Consider the following 21,849-nt stretch of genomic DNA (forward strand, 5'->3'; position numbering starts at 1 on the left):
GAAAGGAAAGGAAAGGAAAGGAAAGGAAAGGAAAGGAAAGGAAAGGAAAGGAAAGGAAAGGAAAGGAAAGGAAAGGAAAGGAAAGGAAAGGACCCCAACCTCCTTCCCTGACATACTGCCAGATTTGTGGTTTCTGTTCTTGAAATCTAGGGCAGTCAGAACAACCAAATTTTGATACTTCCTTAGTCTATCTAGACCAGATGTAATCTAGTTCTCAGATGAAAGATCTGCCAAGGAACAACAAATGCACAAGTATGATTGTTAACAAAATCCTTTGCAGGGCAAGTTGACCTGCTATGTTATTGTGAAAGGAAACAAAACAATGGCAACACCAACATAATCCATATTCAAAGAGAATAGTATGCACAAGGATACCACAGGAACTTGGGATAAGCCATATCAGTCCTTCTGTCTCTACTTCTGTTACTAAAGCATTCTGTTTGGCTTTATTTTTGGCACAAATAGCATTATCTTCTGTCTGCTAATTACACTTGCAAAGAATCAAGGATTTTAGTTTTCACTTAGATTTACCTCTGACTGGGAAATCATATTGTTACAGTCTTGCTATCTAGCAGGAGTTTTCAGTTGCATGACAATGCTGCAAAACGTCTTGTGGTGGTGTTTTTTAAACATGATTTATCTAACTGACCAAGCAGTAAAAATAGAAAATAGCAGCTTGAAATTTAGTAAAAGGCACACAAGTAAGAAAGCAATAGACTAGCTAACATTTCACATTAGACACCTGTAGTTATTCCCCTCCCCCCCCCCCCCCCCAAAAAAAAAGGACACATTTGGATGCACAGATATTATCACAACATCCTTAACCATAGTTTCCATGAGTGGTGGGCTGCCTTAGAAGACTCCAGAGGTTTCTACTTCTTAGCTGCAAAGTAAGCAACAGCTAGAGGGACAGAATCAAATCGTGGAGACTTCCTGGGGCTTTCTCTCCTATTTTCACAGCCTCTCTCAGCTGTATTAATCTCATCAGTTAGGACAGATTTCCTGTTTCTATCATTCGGATCATGGTGACATACCTGAAGAAAGTGTAGAGCAGCTAGAGAAAGCTAGGTCAATGTGGATACCCTGATAAAATACGGTGCTTCTTCAGGAACAATGTGGTTTTGGAAAACTGCTGTAAACTATGCCAAAATTAGGAAGTGGAAACATCAAACGCAGATTACCTGGGTGCCTACTCTAAAAGCAGCTTCTACTTGAGCTTTAAGGATGTTGCACTTCATATGATCAGGTACAGAGGAAGGTGAAACAGGGGCATGAAGAGTCTTTTCAGGTACCTTTTTCTCTTCACCCTGTATTTTATGTAAAAGACAAGCACAGAGAAATGTATTAGATGGATATGGGGTATATATCTTCACAAGATAGCCAAAGGTCAGACTTCGACTTGTAACAACTTGATTCACCAATACTGGATAAAACTTAGACGTTAATACCCTAATAAATATTTTTCACAATAAAAATTCTCAAAATATTTACTGACCTGATACTCTTTTCCAGACCAAAAAAAAAAATAATAATTAAAAAAAAAATCAGAGAAGTCTGAGCAACAGAAGAAAGAAACTGGTGCACAGTGCTAAGAAACATGGAAAAAGCTCAGCCAGGCTCTGGAGTGGTTGCCAAAGCTGTGATCATGCCGAGGAAGCAAAGCACTGTCTTCAAAACATCCTAGGCAGGTAGAAGTGGGAAGGTTTCACAGCACTATGGTGAACAACGCTTTCTTACACCCCTCTAAGAATGTAAAGGGGCTTTGCAAATTTAACCAGAGGGATTTGATCTCCACTTAATTGCAAGCCACGCAAAATCTCCTTTATCAAAACCAGAAAAACCCAGGAAGTTTAAACATTGCCGCTGCTGCTGCTTCCGCCTGATGTCAACCCCTTGCCTACTCAGTGATCTGGATCAGAAATCTAAAGCCTCAGGACAGCTAGCTTAGTGACCTGTTCAAACATGACCTAAAGGTTTTGTGCCTTGAACAAACAACATCCAGCAGAAATGCCAGCATGAATAAACTTTCCATGCAGAAAAGAAAAAAAAAAAAAGAGAGAAAAGAAAAGGACAATGTAATACTAATGCATAAACAAACAGGGTATGGATGAGACCAGGCTTGTAAATGCAAACTTTTAACCTATCAAACTGTTGTTTCTCATACATTTTTAGAGAAGAATTGAATAATGGCATAACAGTCATTGCTAACTTTCTTCTTCCTTCTGGAAATGAGACCTGAATTACAACTGAATGATGGCTTAGGTTATGCATTCATTTTCCTCTTGCATCTCTGCAAAGAGTGAGCAGTCATATATGCCTGGACAGAATAGACATATAAAGCTGTCACTCAGATCTCACTGTGCTTCCTGCTAACCTGTCCAGCTGGAACAGGTACAAGGCATCAGTAAACCAGGTTCAGAGTACCCGTGAGGTTAACCTCTAGCAAAGTAGTTCAAGACAGAACTGGCCAATTTGTACCTAGTAATTTGCCATACGATTAGCCCTTAAACTTCAAAACCTGTCTTCTTTATCCTTCCTGCTGTGCTCCCCTATGGCTATCCACTGGCTGAGGGTAACTAAAATCTTTCTGACTCTTCTCTCAGGACCAAGAATAATCACAGACAAAAAGGGGGACACTTTCTGCAAGTGGAGAAATTCACAATTGCAATTATGTTGCCTGAGACTATTCTGCAAACACTATGGGGGAAAGAGACAGATCTCTGCAGAACTCTGTTGAGACTGCAAGATATTTCTTATGTGTACACAAAGTTGGTCCAGCAGGCCCCTGCATCCAAAATGTCATAGCTGCCAGGTCTGATTTTGAACAAATTTCTGCTAAAGGATTGACCATCCTGAGATTTTTTTTTCCCTCTTTATTCTTTTTTTTCTCTAATAATTCTTATACGTTTATTTGTCAAGCCACATTTACTGTTTTTAATGGAAGATATTTTTGGACATTTCATTCTCTCCACATTCTTCCTAAGGGAAAAAGAAAATACTTAAAATGAAAAGTGACAGCTTCTGGCTGGAGCAACTTATGGAACTGTAGCCATCTATTTAGTCTTGAATACAACTACAGTTCTGGCAAGAATCTGAAAAAGAAAGAAAGAAAAAAAAAAAGAAGAAGAAGACGTATTCATTTGTCAGGTGTTTTTTTTCTGGGGTACTGATGAAGCTAGGAAGTGGAGATAACCAAAAGGAGAAAAAATGAACTGTAAAGAAAGCACAACCTTTCCTCAAGGAACAGCCTTGTAGCCACAGTGCACTCCTATACTCTTCAAAAGAGCTGTCATTATTGTCAACTTTTAATAGCTTTGATTTCTAACAGCAGAAAGAATAATGCATTAAGCAATGGCATTTCTAAAGGCTACGCAAAATCGCACCTTTGTTTTAACATTGGATACTAATTAAATAGCATTTCAGCCAAGCAAGATTAAGCAACTGCGTTTCACTAGCTAAATCAAGTCAACCGATGTTTGTTTAGGACATTAACTTGTTTCATAACTTGAAAAGTTCCCAAGCCTTGTCCACCTGTTACACAGTACACATATGAATATTTTTCAGTCCTTATGTTCTTTTCCTCCTGCCCAATTTCCCCACATTGACCAAGAGAAAGACAAAGGCCCTCAGGGCTGCCCTGAAGCTGGGAATCCCCCAAAGATCCAAACCTCCTGCTGTTCTCACGATCACATCAGACAATTTCACGTATTTGAGTCTGTCACCATGTGGGGTCTGATGCATGCGTCTCACACTGAGATTCTCATAACTGGAGAGGTTCAAATGCTTGGTGGAAAATGGAAAGGAATGGAAAACCTTGGTGGAAAATGGAAAGACACTGCCACTGCAGGAGGTTACAGCCTTTTAAGCAACCATTCCTGGGCACTCAGTTCTGCATCAGCCCTTGTTTGGGTCAGCGTACAAGGGTTTCAACCTTCAAGCAAGCAAAACTTGCTTTGCTTGCACCCTGCCAGGAGCAGCAGCAGCTCTGGTGACTGATCACACGTGAAGAGCAGACACTGCTGCAGTTGGCTGCTTGGCCTCGTCCTGCTCCCTGGATGCTGAGCCAGCAGCCCAAGGCCCCCACCTCTCCCTGCCCCAGAGGAAATGTGACTACGTGCAAATGCCACATGGGGCTTGGCACTGCTCAACCTGACCCAGATCTCCTCTAGCTTCTGAATGTATCTGAAAAGGCCAGCACTTCTTTGCGTAACAGAGTTTCTGCCACGGTGCAGCACACCTGAATTATCACTGAATTCAGCTCTCACACAGCTGATTAGCTCAGACTATTAAACATACATTTGCAATGGCACCAAAGATCCAGACTTAAAGTGAACTCCAATCACGGAATAAAGTAGTATCTCATTACTTCAGACGATTAGCATTGCTAAGCATCTATAGAAGTTCCTATTGTTCCTTAATGTCGCTAATCTATACATATAACCCTGTTCCTCTCCTAACTCAGCTCCTGAAGTGTAATTGTCATTGAGAAGGAACAAAAGAATTCATAATTACACAAAACCATACAGTACCTTCTAAAGTTCATTTTGGTAGTTCGTAGGAATATCAAAGATCTAAAACCTGACTGCATTATGGAGTCTCTATACACTACTGCTGCAAGAATGAGAGCTGTAATGTACTTTATTTTGCCATGGAATACAGAAATCTCGTGTTTCCAGAATTCTTATTGCCTGCAATGATGAGTGAAGCATACAGATAGCAGCCGGGTATTCAGATGTTGTACCAGGTCGGCAGGTATCAAAGTTTTATTTTCATTTATAAAGTAAGAGCACTCAGTGAGGAAGTCATTAGAAGACTAAACACAGTGCAATGTTAATGAAACTTCCAATTTTATCATTTTTATTACGTATTTCTGAAAAACCTGAAATACTGATCTGAGAGTCAAACTTGTATTTGAAATAATCTTCTTGCTTAAATTGCAATCTAAAGTCATCTTAAAAGGTTTAGAAATGAGAAAAAAAGTCCATATCAAGTGTTAAGATACCTGACGACACTCCAATTTTCCAACTCCAGTTCTGCTGGGGCTATAAAATAGCAATGTGTCATATCACTTTCACCACTAAAGCAGAACTTTACTTTTTCCAGAGAGGGAAAACGCCGGAGAATTGCATTTAAATGGGTTTGACAGAAGTAGGATGAATAAGCTCACATATATATATATATACATAGAATACTAGAGACCTTTTTTTCTTTTTTATAATTGAGGTCTTAAATTTGCTTTACTCTTCCCAAATATTTACTTTAAATTCAATTACATTCACTGATACTAGAATTGAAGGCAGATTTGTACAGTGTTAGATAATGATGACAGGAGCTTTGGTTTGCAAAGCTAACTGAATATTAAGAACACATACAGAATACTAAAATAGTTGCATGAAACACAGCAATACCATTCTTGTACTTAACATTTCCATTCCCTCTGTTCTGAAAGGTTCAGGCTTTGTTCCACATCAAACTTTTTACCAAGAACAAGACTCATCATGATCTTTTGTCTCTGCCAGTTTATCAATACTCACTTCTCAGCCAAACACTGGATTTAATGTGTATTAAACCCACTGGTTGGAGATTTGTGAAGAATCAATGAATCACCTACACCTTTTAACATGCATGAAAATCTAATCATGAAAGTCACCTCCTCTTCACTAGGTGATTTATATAAAAATTTCTATGTGATAACTAACAATTATGAACAAATATAATCGTGGTAAGACCTGTATGATTATGTGTTATTTTTATTTGAGATAAAGTCTGCAAGCAGAAGCTGCATTTTTTTATTAGAACCATATATTTGGAAAAAGAAACAAACCAAAAAAAAAAAAAAAATCATCTTTAAGTTGTCAGATACACTAGACCTTCTCCAGGTCAACTGTCATTTGGTCTAACGAAAGATAAAACTCCCAATAAATCTTGTCTTGCTTATATCCTTGAAGCAAACCTTTGACTCCTGGTATCACATGTATTTTATAAAATGCAGTTGCTCAATGTTATTAGACTTTGCCTCTGTCAGTGCCAGGCTTTATGACTGCCTTACTGGGCTATGGTAGCCGTCCTTCCCAGAGTATGTCCTCTCTGACCCATGTAGTAAAGAGAAGAGTCACTGGGCCACAAGTTTTGAACAGTGTGTAAGGCCTCAATATTGAAGCTTGTCAGGCTTCCCCTGTCTGGACCTTTCTCGACCTGCCTGCAGCTTTGTTTTACTACACCTAGCTGTAGCAACAATCATTTTATATACACAACAGTAAGACAAGCAGTCATTCTTTGTAGAAAGTGATATTTATGGCTACCATAATGATGTAGTATAAAGCAATACAGGCCTGGTATGGAAACAGAGGCCTTGCGAGGTGGAGGCACAGGACGTGGTGAGGAGGAGCGCAGGCATGGGATGGTAACAGAAGGGGCGCAGGCTGGCGCTGGAGACCCCATGGCTATAAACAACCCACCAGTGGCCAGTTAAAGAAATGCAGACCTGGAGCTGGACAAAACTGGGTTTAGGGGTAATGAAGAGAACAGAGACAAAGTAGCTAGCATGTATAAAAAGCCACCATATACAGTAAATTTGGATGTAAGGTGAAGCTGCAGATCAGTCAAGAAAGAGCAAGGTATAAAAGTGTGTTAGCAAAAAACACAACAAAGGCCCCAGCAGATCCTAGAATGAGGAAGAAACCATCAACATGAATATCACATCCCCCCTGCCGAAGTACTTACCATAGCACCCCTTCTCCCCCATGCCAGCATGAAGCCTCTGACCTTGGGACTCAGGGGCACAGAGGATTGGTGAACATAACACCAGTGAAAGGGGTAGAAACAATCTGAACTGTATCATAATTCTTTCTTTTCCTGTAATAAATACATCTGGACTAATAATGACTAAGGTCCAAATATTTCAGAAATCCTAACTATACGTATTTGGCTTTATATTATATATATGTATACACACACACATAAACACACATGGAGCAGAGAGGATAGGAGAACATCTATTCCAAGAAAAGGCCTGCAAAAAAAGAAAATCGGAAATACATTCACAACTGCAACACTTAAGTCTATCTCTTCTGGAGATTAAGAAGTCCACCAGTACCAAAGGGCATGAGACGCATGTTGAAATTGACTTTTATCATTTAGTAGGTGGACAGACACGTCCGCTGTACCAAACAGCTCTGAAAAAGAGATTGGACACATCCATTCATCATTCCCATGAGATGGAGTTTGCTGTAGCGGACAATCAAATTAATTAACTGCTGAATCTAATTTACCCAATTTCTTGTTAATTCTCCTCTGGGTGGATTATAAGGCCTGACAAATTCCAGCCCCAAAGCACTTTGCTTGAAAAAGTAATAATTAGCAATAGGAAGAGAGGGAATGAAAGTTGAGACTCCACAATAGGTATGGAGACCATTGCTTTATTTTCAGAAATAGAGCACATGAAGCAGCTTTGTAAGTGCTTCACTGTCTTTGTTTAAGCATAATATTTCAGGGTACACAAAAGTGTGGAATAAACAGGGATTAGTAGAATAGAAATCAGTGGTGTGGTGCAGGAGGTCTGTTACAGCTTCATTTTTCGCCAGACACTAGACACTCATAGTGAGCACTCATTAAAAGCTGTTTGCTGCTGGACTCAGTAGCTAGTTAACTGCCACAACCAAAGCAGCTTTAAGAAGGCCACACTCTCAGCTGAAAAAACTTGCCACAGTTCAAGGACTGCTGTTCAGTCCTGTCTAACTTGCCCTGCTGCCATTGTGCTGGGTGATGCTCAACAGCATTTCAGCCCAGGTAACCCAACATTTACAGCAAATCCCTCGTTCATTGCAGAAGCCATCTGCTGAGGCTGCTCAACACTCTGCTCAAAGGCCCATGGTTTGTTTCTTTTAGCTTTACAAGCTCTGTGTACACATTTCACTAGGACTGAGGTCAGAAAGTGGTGCTTGAAGAAGAAACCACAAGCAAGGGGCCAAAAGAATTCAAAATTATTTGTTGGTCACAACAATGCACTGCCTGTAACATGAGGGTTTGGTTGCTAGTTGGTGCTTTCCAGTGGTGAATCTTGGTACATTTCAAGTGCACATACAACTGTCTGATGGCTCAGAACAGCACTTTTCATAAATTTTGAGGGGCAAGCCTGCTTTGTGTTGTCTGGCTCTACCCAGACTCAGCTGAAGGCACACCACAGCACAGGCACAGTGGATTCTGCCTCACATGGATACAAGGAGCCACTGATCTGGTGTCCTCCAGCCTCTGGTAGAAGCAGTGGGACATGGATGTTTTGCCACTCCAGCAACAGTCCACTTATGAAACACCCTCTAACATCAGGTGCCAGCGGAGCTAACACAAACTCTTTGTGTACTGAAACAACTTTTTTTTTTTTTTTTTTTTTTAACCATTTTAAGTGTTGTTATATTTTTACAGCTCTGGGCTGCCTAGATGACTAAGTGTTCACAACCAAATTAAAACTACATCAAACATTGTAGCAGCAGTGTCTGAAACTTTAAAAGGCAAAGAAGGAAGTTCTAAATCTAAAAACCAAACCAAAACCTCAGTTGCATGAGGAGATGGTGAGAGGTGATTAAAAAACAAGACAGTTACGGATTAATGTTGACTTGAACTGAAGGTGAAAAGCAGTGGCTTCTGAATATGCAGTGATAAGGGGTCTCCCTGTCATATATATGTAATAATATATATGTATATGCTATACCTTGTTCATGCTGACGTGCAGGGCTGGCCATGGTCCAACTACCTTCACACTCTCGGTTTCTATTTTCTTCAGATGAGAAGTTTCATCATAAAGAAGGGGAAGTCCTGAGCTCAATTCTAAAAAGATGCCCAAAAGAAAGAAAGAAAGAAAGAAGGAAAGAAAGAAAAGAAGGTAAGACAGTCTGAAGGGAGGCTACTGAAGAACAGCAGAGCAAATCACTCAACCACATTTGAAGAGACAATGATCAGCAAACCATCTTCCCTGTAAGAACATCCAAAATGTTTCATAATTATGCCTGTTGGGTCATTTTTCCTTGTTCTGTTTAGCAAACAATTCCTCCCCCTGCCCGTTCTCTCCCATCTCTACGTTTCAGCAGGGCTCTTGCCAGCTTAGGGCTAGATATTTCTTTCCCCCACTCCCTTATATTCTAAAACTCACTTGACACCAGAGGGATTATTTATGCAGCCAAGGTGCCACTCTCAGAACATGTGATGTGTAAAGAGATCAGAGTATAGCTTTTGGCTCCTCTCAGACATCTTTATTTATATGACATCCTCTTTAAGACTGTTGTCAGAAATTTGCTATGCTTTGTCAACAGAGATTTTGAGCACACCACTGACATAGAAAGACAAGGTAAAATATTTTTGAGACAGTCTTGAAAGGTCTCTGCCAATGTCTTAGGGATGGTGTGGCATACATATGTATATTTGCAAATATTCTGAGAAAAATGAGCTTCATTACATGATAATTTAATGAATCCTTGCTACCTCCTGCATTTCTTTTTTCCATAGATTCTAAGTGATAATAGTTGGCAACAACTTGGTAGTCTCTGGAGTCTGATTCAAAGACCACTGAAATCAATAAAAACTTTGCACTGCCTGCAGTTTTGTTTGGATCAGGTTCTTAAGCTGTCCTAAGAATATTAAATATTGCTCACTCAAGATCTAATTCTACAGCTGTTTAAATATACATTAAGGCCTTTGCTGACTAGAGACAAACTGCTAATGCCAGCTTACAGGGATATAAGCAAAAAGCTATTTTTGGCATTGGTGAAATATAATCAGAGGTAATAATGTCCTAGAAGGGGTTACGGTATCAGTGTTGACCTCCCATTGGTGGCCTCTCATCACAAGCTGCTGATGGCAGAGTTCAGCATCTCTGGCATTATGGTTCCTTCCATAGATATGAGACTGTGAAACTGCTCAGTGGTACCAGGGAATAAATTACCCCAGCCATAAGACTGTAGTTCCAAAGACAAGACACAATTATGATTTTTTTTATTTTTTTTTTTTAAGAAACAGTCATTCTATTTCCTGTCAAGAAGGAATATAGAGGGGGGGAAAGTGCATTATTTGAATTATTCAAATGCTGTGATTTAAAACTGACTTGTTAGATTTTTGTTGTTGCTTGAAGGGAGAGCTTCAGAAACCAAGCTATTTTAGCTTTTTGACTCAACCTTGCAAACAGATATATTTAAAAAAAAAATGCAAAATTTGAAGTCCTAGGAAAAAAAAAAAAAAAAAAAAGGCATACATTTATTGAGTCAGCATTAAGACTTGGCAAAACCAGGCTTTCATTTCAAGAAAGTATCTGGCAGCATTTTTATTTTTTTTTTTAAAGCACTATTCCAGCCTGAAACTCAGGCTGTATTAAACCATTCTCTACTCAGGGTTAAAAAAGGAATTTTGCATCAAGCAGGTCAGGAATAAAAGATGTCTTTTTCTTTTTTTTCTTTTTTTTCTTTCTTTTTTTTTTTTTTTTTTAAAGTGATAACCTGCAAGCTCAGCCTAGATTCTGTGAGGCAAGCTGGGCCCCTTCTTTCCATTTGTCATTTTCTGCCATAAAAAATTCTGCAAGCTATATGACATGCTTGTTGGCAGCTGTTTTCTGCAATAGGCCCAGCTGCTGCTGGTGGGTCTGTTCATGTGCACATGGTAATCCATGTACAATGGCACTGTGCTGATTAGTCTTAAGGAGCAGTGCTGGCACTGCAATGCTCTCTGCTGCTGAACACAGTGGTCCTCAGTACGCTGACTGAAAATAAATGGGGAAAAATCTGCTGCATGAAAAGATATGATCTGTGTATGCTAACTCTAAGGCGATGGGCAGCACTGCAAATCTAATAATTAGGCTGACTTCATGAAAACATCTTCTGCTGATCTACCTTCATGAACACACATGTCAGATTTATTTCACCTGATTTCATTTATTCCAGTAAACGAAGTAGACAAATGACTTGGTATGTGAAAAATCAGGCAGATCTGGCCTGGGTTTGTTTTCTGTAACAAAGTCCCAGGCTGTGTGCTTGCTGTGAAATGTGCAGCAGTATTTAAAAGGAACTGTGGCTGGGCATACTGTGATTTTCACCTCTCCTTCACAATGACCTGCAAATTGGCACTGAGATTTTATCAGAGCATATGTAAGTGGAGGCATCTTCTCCCTCTCTCAGCCACATGCCAGGTACCAGCAGGTGGGTCACTCCAAGTTCCATTTCACATTCATTTAAAATCACCTCCCAAGCTCAGAGTTGGGTCCCGCCTATAAGAACTGGAATATGTAACACAATGCGCATGGTCCCTTGGAAAACCAATAGGTAGCCAAGCTGATGTGCACAACCTCACCCCCACCAGCCTCACTGGGAGGTTTCCATCTGGATAGCATATTGCCCGCATGGACCTTTTGGCTTTCCAGGCATGTCCACTTCAGATATTTTGGTCACAAGCACCCTCTTCTTGAGAGTGGGCTCAGGCTGGTGACCCTGTACTTCCTAGAAACGCTTTCCCAACAGGGGCCCCTTTCATCCAGCCTCCAGCCAGACACTGACACCTGCCCCCATGTTGCCACAGTCCTTATCCAGAGCCCTGACAGTATGTCCTTTCCTGGGTGTTTCTGGTCCCATACTGCCACACGTGGTCCCAGAGAACTGGCTGGCAGCCACGGTGCTGGAGGTCAGCCTCCAAAGGGCACCCAGGGATGCCACCACAAGCTGCAAACGAGTGGCTTTGACCCAGGGTTTCCAGGGAGGTGGTCCCATCCACTCCAGCACCACTCTAAAAGCACAAGCAACAGCCCGAGCGTGCCTGCTCTCACTGTGGACTAGCATTTTGGGGAGAATTAGCTTTCTGTGCTGGGAAACCATGCCATGGGCTACCTCTGGAGCTGGAGCCAGGCCCTGCCGCAGCCTTGCTGGGGCAGGGCCTGGTGGCCAGGGTGGTGACATGGGGCCCTGGGCCTGAGCTGTGAGGTTGCCCCAGAGCAATAGGGCCTGCAGTGCCCTCGGGCCTTGGCCCTCAGCAGCACCACTGCTGGCTCTGGCTGTATTTCCACTGGCGTGCTTCACCTCTAATTTGGAAAAGGAAAACAGAGGCTGGCACGGTGCTGGGGGAAGGCTGACAGCCTGGATGCGGCCTTCTGGCCCAGCTTCACCAAGCAGGCAGCACCCCCTTCCCAATGGCAGCCCCACTGCCAGCGCCACCGCTGCATTTTCCCTTCTGTAGATATGCTGATGTGGAGCATTCAGTACATTAAGCATTGAGAAGCACAGCAGATCTCCTGGAGATTGCTCCTAAGGGAGTATATAGATCTAAAGCCCTGTCAAGCAATTCATATTGCTGCTCAGGACACCTTCTTCGAATGTCTAGAACGTCTTGCATTTAGTTTCTTGTGCTTCCCTCCTAAAAACTGTCACCTCCCTCACCTCGGGAAAGAAAATTAAACAAACATTTTCTGGGTTTCTGAAACAAAGTCTGATCAAAGTGTCTGTGCAGGTAGATGCCTGTGCATTGCTGCTGAGGAGGGACAACCTGCAATCAAGGGCACACAGCACCATCCATGATGAGATCCTTGTTTCAAGCTCAAGGTTTCCCTAAAAGATGCCTATCTCAGGGTGATTTACAACTAAAGATGAAAAAAAAAAAAAAAAAATGGAAAAAGGAAAAAGCTTAGCATGGCCCTGAGGTAAGGAAAGTAATATATCACACCTTGTTTTGTCAATCTTCAGAAATTCTTACACAGTTCCAGCATCTCATGCACTGCAGAGTGCAGGGATTATAAATTTGGAGAGCAAGAAACAGGATTGCTCAATGGCAGGGATGTTTCTCTTCCAGTTTCTGTGTAAACCTACAAACATCTGGCCAAGCTACGTACCTTTACAAAAAAAAGTCTGTACATGTTCAGCAGCAGAGACTTACGCCCAAACTCCCCAAGGCTGTAGCAGAAATAAGCAGGTTTCTCTCCTCTTCTCTTTCTACATGCCAAGGATATCTCCACAGAGCAAGTAAGGGTACTCCAGTGGTGGCAGGCAGGGCTGAGTGGGAACTGTCACCGTTACTGCTAGCTAACGCGGTGCCAGCCACTGGGACTGAAAATAGCACAGCAGAGCAAGGCCTTCCTATGCAGCACAGAGGAAGACTCCACCTGACTCAAAAGGGAAGAGCATGAGCATTGTAGAAGACAGTAAGCCCCTAGGGATGAAAAAGTGTGCTTCTGATAGACACCTCCCTACGTCTTTTAGTCAATCTAAACCAGTTCTTGTAACATAGCTTCTCAGGTGTTTCTGAGTTTCTGTACTTTGAGCTGAGCCCTGACATTTCAGAGAGCATTTCTGCCATGCTTATTAAAATCCGTGGAGTCTGTAGAAGTTTTCTTAAAGAGTCCAGAGAGTCTGTTGCACTGGACTGGACTCCAGCTTCAGTGTGATTTTCCTTCATAGCTGTGGACACCGGTACCAAAACAGATAGCAAGATGGTGTTTGTCCAGTGCTTCAAAACTTCTGCTGCTTTTGCCCAGACATGAAAGCAAGAGCCAGATCCAAGCAAGGGCTGAAGGCCAGCTGGGCAGATCAGCAAAAGACAATGGCAGACAAAGATAGGTTTTTGATATTATACAAATAGTAGTAACACTGAAAAAATAGCCTGTGCCAAGAAGCTAGAGACTCAGTATCTGTGACTAATTGGGTATTTGTTCAGCTGTGGAACACCAATCTACCAAATCCCACAATCTCACAGCAAAGCCAGGAAACTGTAAAATCTTGTCTCATTTGCATGTACTACCAAACTAGAAAATAATAACAGGAAGTATATTCTTCAAGGAAAAAAAAAAAAAAAAAAAAAGGAAAGAAAGAAACGTGATGTTTTCCTTTCCTTTTTTCCTTCCCAGAGACAAATCCAAAACCAGCTCAGTTATTGATACGACATTCACTGCAGTAGACTTACTATTTGGATTTGGAACTCCAGAAACAATGTCTTTGCTGTCGGGAGCAAGGGCGCCATAATTAGAGTGGTGGTGGTGATGACGGTGGTGGTGGTGGTGCCTTGCAGGTATTTTTGCGCTATATGGTGTTCCACCATTCTCCTCAATGTTGAACTGATGCAGATCACTGTTGTTCAAGGGATAGCTACAAAATAAATTCAGTTCAAATTAGAGTGGGAAACAGTAGGATAAACTGTACTTTTGGAGAGAGTGCAAACTTCCTTGGGAAAAAATGCATTTTTTGTAAATAAAATTTTTAATGAGGCATATCCCAAATCTTTACACTTTTCTGTTAATAGGAGACTCACAGGGTGCGGAAAAAGGATGCTTCTGTTTGACATGTCTTTAGTATCAGATTTTGATTTTACACTCTGAGCAACTTCTGCTAAACTGTTACACTGAGTCAAATTCTAACTGACCTACAGAATGATTCTCAAAAACATCAAAATTTGTACTGCATGAATATGAAGTTTCACCTGCAATAGGAAAATGATCATGCAACAAACAATAATTCCTTTAAAGTGAAACCATCAGAAGAGGAGACCACGGAACAGTCCCAGAATGACTTCACATTCCTGAGAAAGCCCAGGACCCAAAATAACGGTGTAAAGGCTCTATGAAAAATCTGCAAGTTGGGAAAAAATGGAGAAAGATCCCACTGGAAAGAAAAGGTTTTTACAAGTATAAACGTACAAAATAACACTTGGTCAAAAAGGAATAATACCTCTGTTGGTAAATGTATATATATTTATGTTTAGTTTAGGAGATTAAGTGTTGTCATATATCTACAATATATGGAGAAACGGAGACACTGAAATTTTAATTCATCACTAACTCAGATGTCTGACATGACAGTATGGATTTTCTTCAATAGTTTTAACTGATGCTGTTTCAGTTTATTGTTTGACATGATAAGAAATATATGGAAATATTTTCTCTCCATGTCAGTAACCAAAAAAGACTGACATAATTTTACATAGATACTGCAAATGTCTCGAATGTGCTCTCCTCAGTGGGATGCTTTAAGTGTTTATAGTGTTTTAACTAATTATGCAGTATTGCATTAGACAGTAGTTGCAGTAAATCAATTAATTAAAAAATAAATTAAAAAAAAAAAAAAAGAAATAATAAAGAATTCCCTACCCATTTGCTAAAGAAATTATCTTTTCACCCACACGGGTTTTCAGTTTGCTCTTATTACTAACAGTAGCTGAAAACCTGACAACATGGAATAAAGACAAACAGAATAATTAAAGGAGCAAGGAATAAATTGTACCTAGCTCCTTGCTACATATGTTCTCTGCAGATTAGTTACTGATTCAAAGCAAAATTAACCAGTCATGTGCATGTAAACATATCTGCATCATTTCCAGAGATACACTGAAGCGTGCAACTCAGTACATCATTAATAACCGCTGTCTTCTCAACAACAACTTCTGACAACATGAGGTTTCTGACTGGGCAGTAATTGAATAACACTTGTATGCGGGTTACTTTCTGAAAGCAGGGGGTGGGGAGGGGAATGATTTGTTGATTAATCTTGGCAGGTTCCCGGCATGGAGCAAGGACTGCCAATAAAGGCACTTCTGATGCATTATTTGCCTTAAGGAAATGATACAAATAGGGGCTGGATACACAGGGAATGGTTTTGGTGAGCTCGGATAAGCCAGGACAGTCTTCTGGAACTGTACTGTATCTTCACTCTTATAATCAGATCAAGCAAGTGCCTACTGGGGAAAAATGGTACAGGCTAATCAGATTGCACACTAATTGTAACAGCTCACCTGCACTCTCCCTTCAAGCTCTTCGAATTGAAGTGACGTTTTTTGACTGAGAGGAGAGCTCCAGAGACACAGAATGCCATGTACTTGGGAGTTGCTTTCATCTCACCTGCTGGCAAGGTTAATTTAGCAGATTTTTGACCCCTTTTCTTTTTTTCCCCAAAACGAATGAGATCACACCAAATCCTTACATTGACTCCTCACATTGCCATAGACATGAAGCAGTTTCCATGCTAAAATGACCTGAGCAACCGAGTGAGCCGAAACAGCTCTGGCATGATGCAAGACTTGCACCAAGTTCTCCAGATGTATTTCTTGACTGTGCAGACAGAGGGACTCACACCACATAAAATGCAGGATGACCATTATTTCAAAGAAGTACCGAGCCCAGCAAAGCTGATGTCTGGGTGTGCACTGAAATCCTCGAGGGCAGTAAGTCACAAAGCTGCAGGCAGGATGCCAGCACCCAGGCAGTGCACTCTTTGGGGCAGTCTCCTACCAAAACTGCTGGCCTACCCAAAAGTCACCTGCACTCTTCCAGGACTGGCAGCAACTGACATATGTCAAGACAAACTCATCTTGGAGCTCAGTTCTCTCTTCTGATGAGTATGGGGTTGGGCAAGGAAGGCTTTCACACCCATGTCCTCCTCCCCACCTAAGAGTTGTGCACAGACTCACTACTGGACTGGCGAGTTACTGCACAATCAAACAACAGCGCTCGCAGCAGCTTCAGAGCCAGGGTACCAGAATAGCTGACAGTATCCAAACAAAGATACAATGAGCAGTCCAAATCCCTATTCTTTGTACTCTGTACTGTTTAATTTAGAAGCATATTGTGTGTATCTTGGTGCAGTTTCTACAAGATGGCATTGTTGACATCATCATGGAATTATTTTGCATGTCACATCTCTTTTCACTAAGTTTACTGTTCTCCCACTGCCTTAAATCTAGATTCTTGAGACTCTCAATGCATCTTTCTGCCATTAACTTTTTTTGTTGCTTGTTTCTGTCTGGTTTATCTGAATGCATAACATGCACATATGCCCTTCCCAGCCCATGGATTCAAATAAATCACTAATTTCTTTCAGTCAGCTGTCTGATCATATTCCATGTCCTCCAGGCTTTCATACTTGCTCCCCAGACATCAAGCAATGCTCTCACACTACGTGCAATTGTGGGCAGGTATTGATTTTCATCTTTTCTCTTGTATGTGTCTTTTTGGCCCTCCTAGTTTACCAATGTTTTACCCCTGCTTTACCTTTTAGTTGTCAATAGGCTGTTCTGCAGGTTTCTTGTTTTATTTACCTGTCTTGTTTTCTGATCAAACTCCAGCTGCTTCTTATATCACCAAGTCCTGCCCTTTAGAGAAGAAGAGGCAGGGCCCTACAGCCAATTCTCTAAAGGAAGAAAACATTTCTTCCTTCTCCATCCAGCACTCTGGCAAAGCACTCAGCCCGGGGCAGCTGAACCTTCCAAAAAGACAGTCAAAGTCCACAGACACTTGGTATTGCCTTCAGCCTCAAAATTCCTCAATCACTTTCTTCTGACCAAAAAGGCAGCCTATTGAGAAACAGGGCAAAGAGCATACATCTTCTATTTACCTTTTCCATTTTTTTTTTTTAAATTTTATTTTCATTAGTAGCCCTCTATCCCAATTTTACAGTCCTCACCTTTTGCTTTAAAAGATATTTTCAGAGGGCATTCTGACACCTCACATGCTCCTCCTGCTGCTTTGCTGAACCATGTGTACAACTCACGGGTATAATCATGTTAGGGGGTCATAGAAAAATGGGGAATAGAAAGTTATTTAGAAGACACAATTCTTCCCTTCTCCCCCCAAAGGTGGACTAAGCAGGCCTATGTTACCACCCCAGCTGAGTGTCTGAACTGAATCCTAAAATCCTTCACCAGCAGAGACTCCACGACCTCCCCGTACAACCTATTTCAGTGTCTCTCCACGCCTGCACTTACTTTTCCCGTTTAACCTAAGTCACCTTTGCTGCAGTTTAGGCCCGTTATTTCTTCCCCTGCCCATCACAGATACAGTGAGCAGGTTATTTCCTGCCACAGAAACCTGTGTTTCTGAAAGCTGTTTTTCACATCTCTCTTAGGAGTTCGAAACCCTGAATTCTTCAATTGCTCCTCACACACCACATTTTCTACAGCTCTGATGGTCCTTCCTGCCCCCTTCTGCACACCCACCCCTGCTGAGATGCGGGGCCTTCCAGTCGGGGCTCTACAACGCTCTGCAGAGAGTAAAGGTTGCCTCCCATGCCCCATGGGACCTCTTTCTGTTTATGCACTGTAACACGACATTTGCTTTTTCCTAAATAGCCTGGGACTGTTGAATCATGTTCAACTTCTGATCCTCAAGAACACCAAATCCTTTCCAAAACCAGCCAGGTTTCTATGCCCTCCAAACTGGGCTGTGAAGCAGGTTACTCCGAACTAAGAGGTCTCACTCCTGCAGAGCTATGTCTTAAATTCTCACATGCACTAAGAACATAACCCATTCCGGACTTTTCTCACTCATCCATGACAGCACCTCCCATTTTGGTACAACCCGTGACAGATAAATATATCTACATAGATTTAAATAATTGCCTTTCCAAGCCATGCTTCCAGCTCATACCCTCCTTCTCCTGCAGAACATAACCACGCAGACCTGCATAAGCATCTTTCACCCGCATCCCTGAGCAGGCCTGCACGCTGTCCATGTCCTCTTCCTGGAGGCGTCTCCTCCCTGTCTGAAGACACGCTTGGAGAGCAATGGCAAGGCTTTCTTCTCTCCCCTCCTTGCGGAGGCTGCTGGAGCAACAGCAGAGAGCAGGCTCAAACCGCTGTGCCCTTCCGATGCCCCTGCCTTGACTCCAGACCCGCCCTGCAATAGCTGAGCAGAGGTTTAAGAAAATCCCAGGCTTCTACCTACGGGTGTGACTCTTGTTAAATAACCTTCAACAAATACCACACCCACCTCTGTCCCTTGCTTTGAACACCTCTACTGCACAAAACCACTGCAATTTTCTAGTATTTAAAAAGCCTTTTACCCAAATTTTACACAAACATCTCCACAACCTTCTCAGTCCTGCCCTATCCGCAGCTCGGAGCAAGCCTGATGGTGATTTTTGCAGCTTTAAGCTGCTCAAATCCACACTGCAGGCTTCGTACTGAATGTGTTGGGAGGCTCCCCCCTCCAGGCTTCTCCTCTGATAGACAACATTTTACCCATCGCCATATCGCAACAATACCTCCAACATCCAAACGGGCTTCAGATGTGCTCCCAAATGGCAGTCAGAGATTACTAAAGTGCACGTTGACGTGTGTGTTTATTAATGTGTACCTGTGGAGGAGAGACCCCCAGAGGTCTAACAAAAGCAGTCAGTGCACATTCAGCTTCAGCACAGCAGCTGGGGGGATGAGAATTAGCAGCTAGGTTAAGCCAAACACTTTTTGGCTTTAGTCTTTGTGCTTTGGGAGGAGAGGATGAAGAAAAGGAGACTTTGGGCTTATCCCCTGTCTATGCTTCAAAACAAATTCAGAACAAAATAAGTTAATTGTTAGCAAAACTCACTGCTAGAAGGACTAAAAGAAGGACTGCTAAGGATGGAGTTTCACTTTTGCAGCCAAGGACTGGGACATATAGAAAAAAGGTGTGTGTTTTAAGTGAGGGACAACTGGGATGCCTACAAGCATACCTATATAGATATTTATATATATTATATATATATATAATTTTTCCCCTGCACCATGTAACCAAGAACTCTTTGCCAGTCAAAAACTGACACCCTAAACCATGAGAAGTGTAACTGGAGCTGACAGCACTGTCACACTCCCATGCTCTGCCCTGACACCACTGGGTGACAGGAGAGCTGGCCCATGTGTATCCTTTAGGGAAGGCCTGGGAAGATGCACTGCAGATTGCTCTCCCTGCTGCCAGAGGACCAGTCCTCATCTATTCCTAGGGACACTGCAGAAAGTTGTTTATTTCTAGCATCATGTAAGCAGAGTGGACAGACAGCATCCTTCTGCCAGCCAGACCAACCAGCACTGGGAGGAAGGAGAAAATGGCCATGGGGAAGCGGGTGTTCAGAAACAGCAAGGAGAGCAGAAAAAGAAATCTCCTGTAGGAGATAAAAGTTTAAGCAGCAGCTTCCTGCATTACTGAACTAAGTATCGAGATGCTGAAGTAAGCCTTGAAACAGGAGTAGATCCAGCTTCCAGTTAATCTGGAATTCTCTGCAAGAGGAGCAGAGCCTGCGGCAAAGCATGTTCTCATAAAATACCAAGAAACAAATCTCAACTCGACACATCCATTGTCCTCACAGATTTCACCTTATCTGCATAGAGATCGTTAAAAAAAAATACTGCCTTGCAAAACTGTCATGCAAAATATGCCCACTGGGGAACTGAACTTGCTTTTCTTCATTTACAAATGGTTTTAATTAATGATAACGATGGCTAATGATATTTAATCACCTGTCAAAAAGAAATAATTCATTGTCCCAGACGTCCTTGCAGATGAGAACTCCAGAAAGCAGACAGAAGATTCAAGGAGACGAAATCCCCCCCAAGTCAGCGCTGCCTTCCCCTGGTAGTCACGCACAGACAGCTTGGGAAACCAGCAAACCGGCCCAGGTAACCACAGCAGCACAGGCACGGGGGAACCCAAGCCTCCGAGACAGCCTGCAGCTGATCTCAGGGTGCTAACCCAGGCTACGGCCTTTCCTGCCATATAAGCCATTAAATAACACGAGCAGCCATGGGATGTGACAGAAGAAACTGCTGGGCCCAACAGGTGAGAGCGTAAGCAGCTTCCAGATATTACAGAGTGTGCCCTGAAAGAGCGCTGAATTTCACAGGTAGTTAAGGGAGGGCTCTGTGAGAAATGGCCCGACTTCACAGGGCACGGAAGGGACCTTTCAGTGAGAACAATCCTGCCAGGCCGGCATGGCCTAGGAACCTCTATCAGCAATACCACCTAAGGTCCAAATTACCTAAGAAGCCTTGGGAAATTTGAGTAAAGGTACCTTTATACTCAAAAAAACTGGGAGCAATGCAGGAAAAAAGCAGGAGTAACAGCAGTCAAGGGAAGAAAACGGTGCAGTTTGCACACATCAGGGAAGAAGCAGTATAGGAAAAGGGAGAGAAGCAGCTTGCTGAGTGAGCAAGCTGCTGCTCAGTATGCTTGGCTGGTCAAGCCCTCACCATTGTAGTCTGGCCCATCTTAATTAACTGTGTTTTCTGTAGGATGATGTATGCATACAGGAGTGGCTGGCTGTGCTGTCCAGGTTTCTATGGTGCTCTTAGCGTCTGCAGGTACTGGTGAAGGCACTGCTCTCCTCTGCTGTATGGCTGGCTGAGTAGGTATCCCGTGCACATATTTGCTCGGAAACTGGGAACTGCAGCAGCCTCGCACCCAGTAGGTTAGGAAAGAGAAATTGCCTCAGCCTTAATGTCCACTGGACTTGGCTCCCCTTAATGATGGCCCCCCATCTTACAAAATCTCCCACCTCTGTTCCTGCAAAGCTGAAATACTTGGAAAAAATGTTTTAAATGAGATTAATCAAACTTTGAAATTACTCAGATTTTGAATATTTCTAATGCCGTACAAAGCGACATGGGGTCTCCTGAATGTGCAGTAACTTGCTGAAACTTTAAACTCTAGCAAGAGCAAACCTGACGCTACTGCCATGCGGAAGACCTCAGTTTAGATGTTTGCCATTTTAACACGTTATCAGAATAGCTACTGAACGGGTACAGCATATAGCAAGTAATAACTCCTTGTAAAGAGGTAAAAGCAACACAAAAACAGTCGCTCAGCACAGCAAGGACATTCTCAGACTTGCAGCCTACTACTATCTCCATTTCCATGCAACACTTGAGGAACACATCTGAATTAAAGCAAGAAACTTTTCTTTTTGTCTTAAAAGCAACTTTCAGAGTATTTTTAAAGTCGGAAAATGAGAGTAAGACAGAAAGACATTAAATAAAACAGTAGACTTTGAAAACAACTGATAACAAATGAAGCCCTTCTGGGCTTAAAATTTTGACACAGTCGTCCAGTTTTACTTCAAAGTTCCTTGAAGACTTGCTTCGGATCAGCCGTACTCA

The 21,849-nt window shown here is 42.1% G+C and overlaps 1 protein-coding gene across 1 annotated transcript in view; it reads right to left on the reverse strand.

Moving 5' to 3' along the window:
• The window catches only part of LOC118162004 (band 4.1-like protein 4B), a 66,599-nt gene extending 52,486 nt beyond the window's left edge, over positions 1–14,113 (reverse strand). The window contains exons 1-3 of the mRNA XM_035317877.1: positions 13,921–14,113; positions 8,708–8,835; positions 1,182–1,307 (exon numbers count right to left, since the gene is read on the reverse strand). Of these exons, the coding sequence (XP_035173768.1) occupies positions 1,182–1,307; positions 8,708–8,716 (135 nt within the window). The 5' untranslated portion in view covers positions 8,717–8,835; positions 13,921–14,113. The remainder of the gene's footprint in view (positions 1–1,181; positions 1,308–8,707; positions 8,836–13,920) is intronic.
• Between the last annotated feature and the right edge of the window lie 7,736 nt (positions 14,114–21,849).

The sequence above is a fragment of the Oxyura jamaicensis genome, chromosome 2 (assembly GCF_011077185.1).
Source record: "Oxyura jamaicensis isolate SHBP4307 breed ruddy duck chromosome 2, BPBGC_Ojam_1.0, whole genome shotgun sequence".
Classification (NCBI taxonomy): domain Eukaryota; kingdom Metazoa; phylum Chordata; class Aves; order Anseriformes; family Anatidae; genus Oxyura; species Oxyura jamaicensis.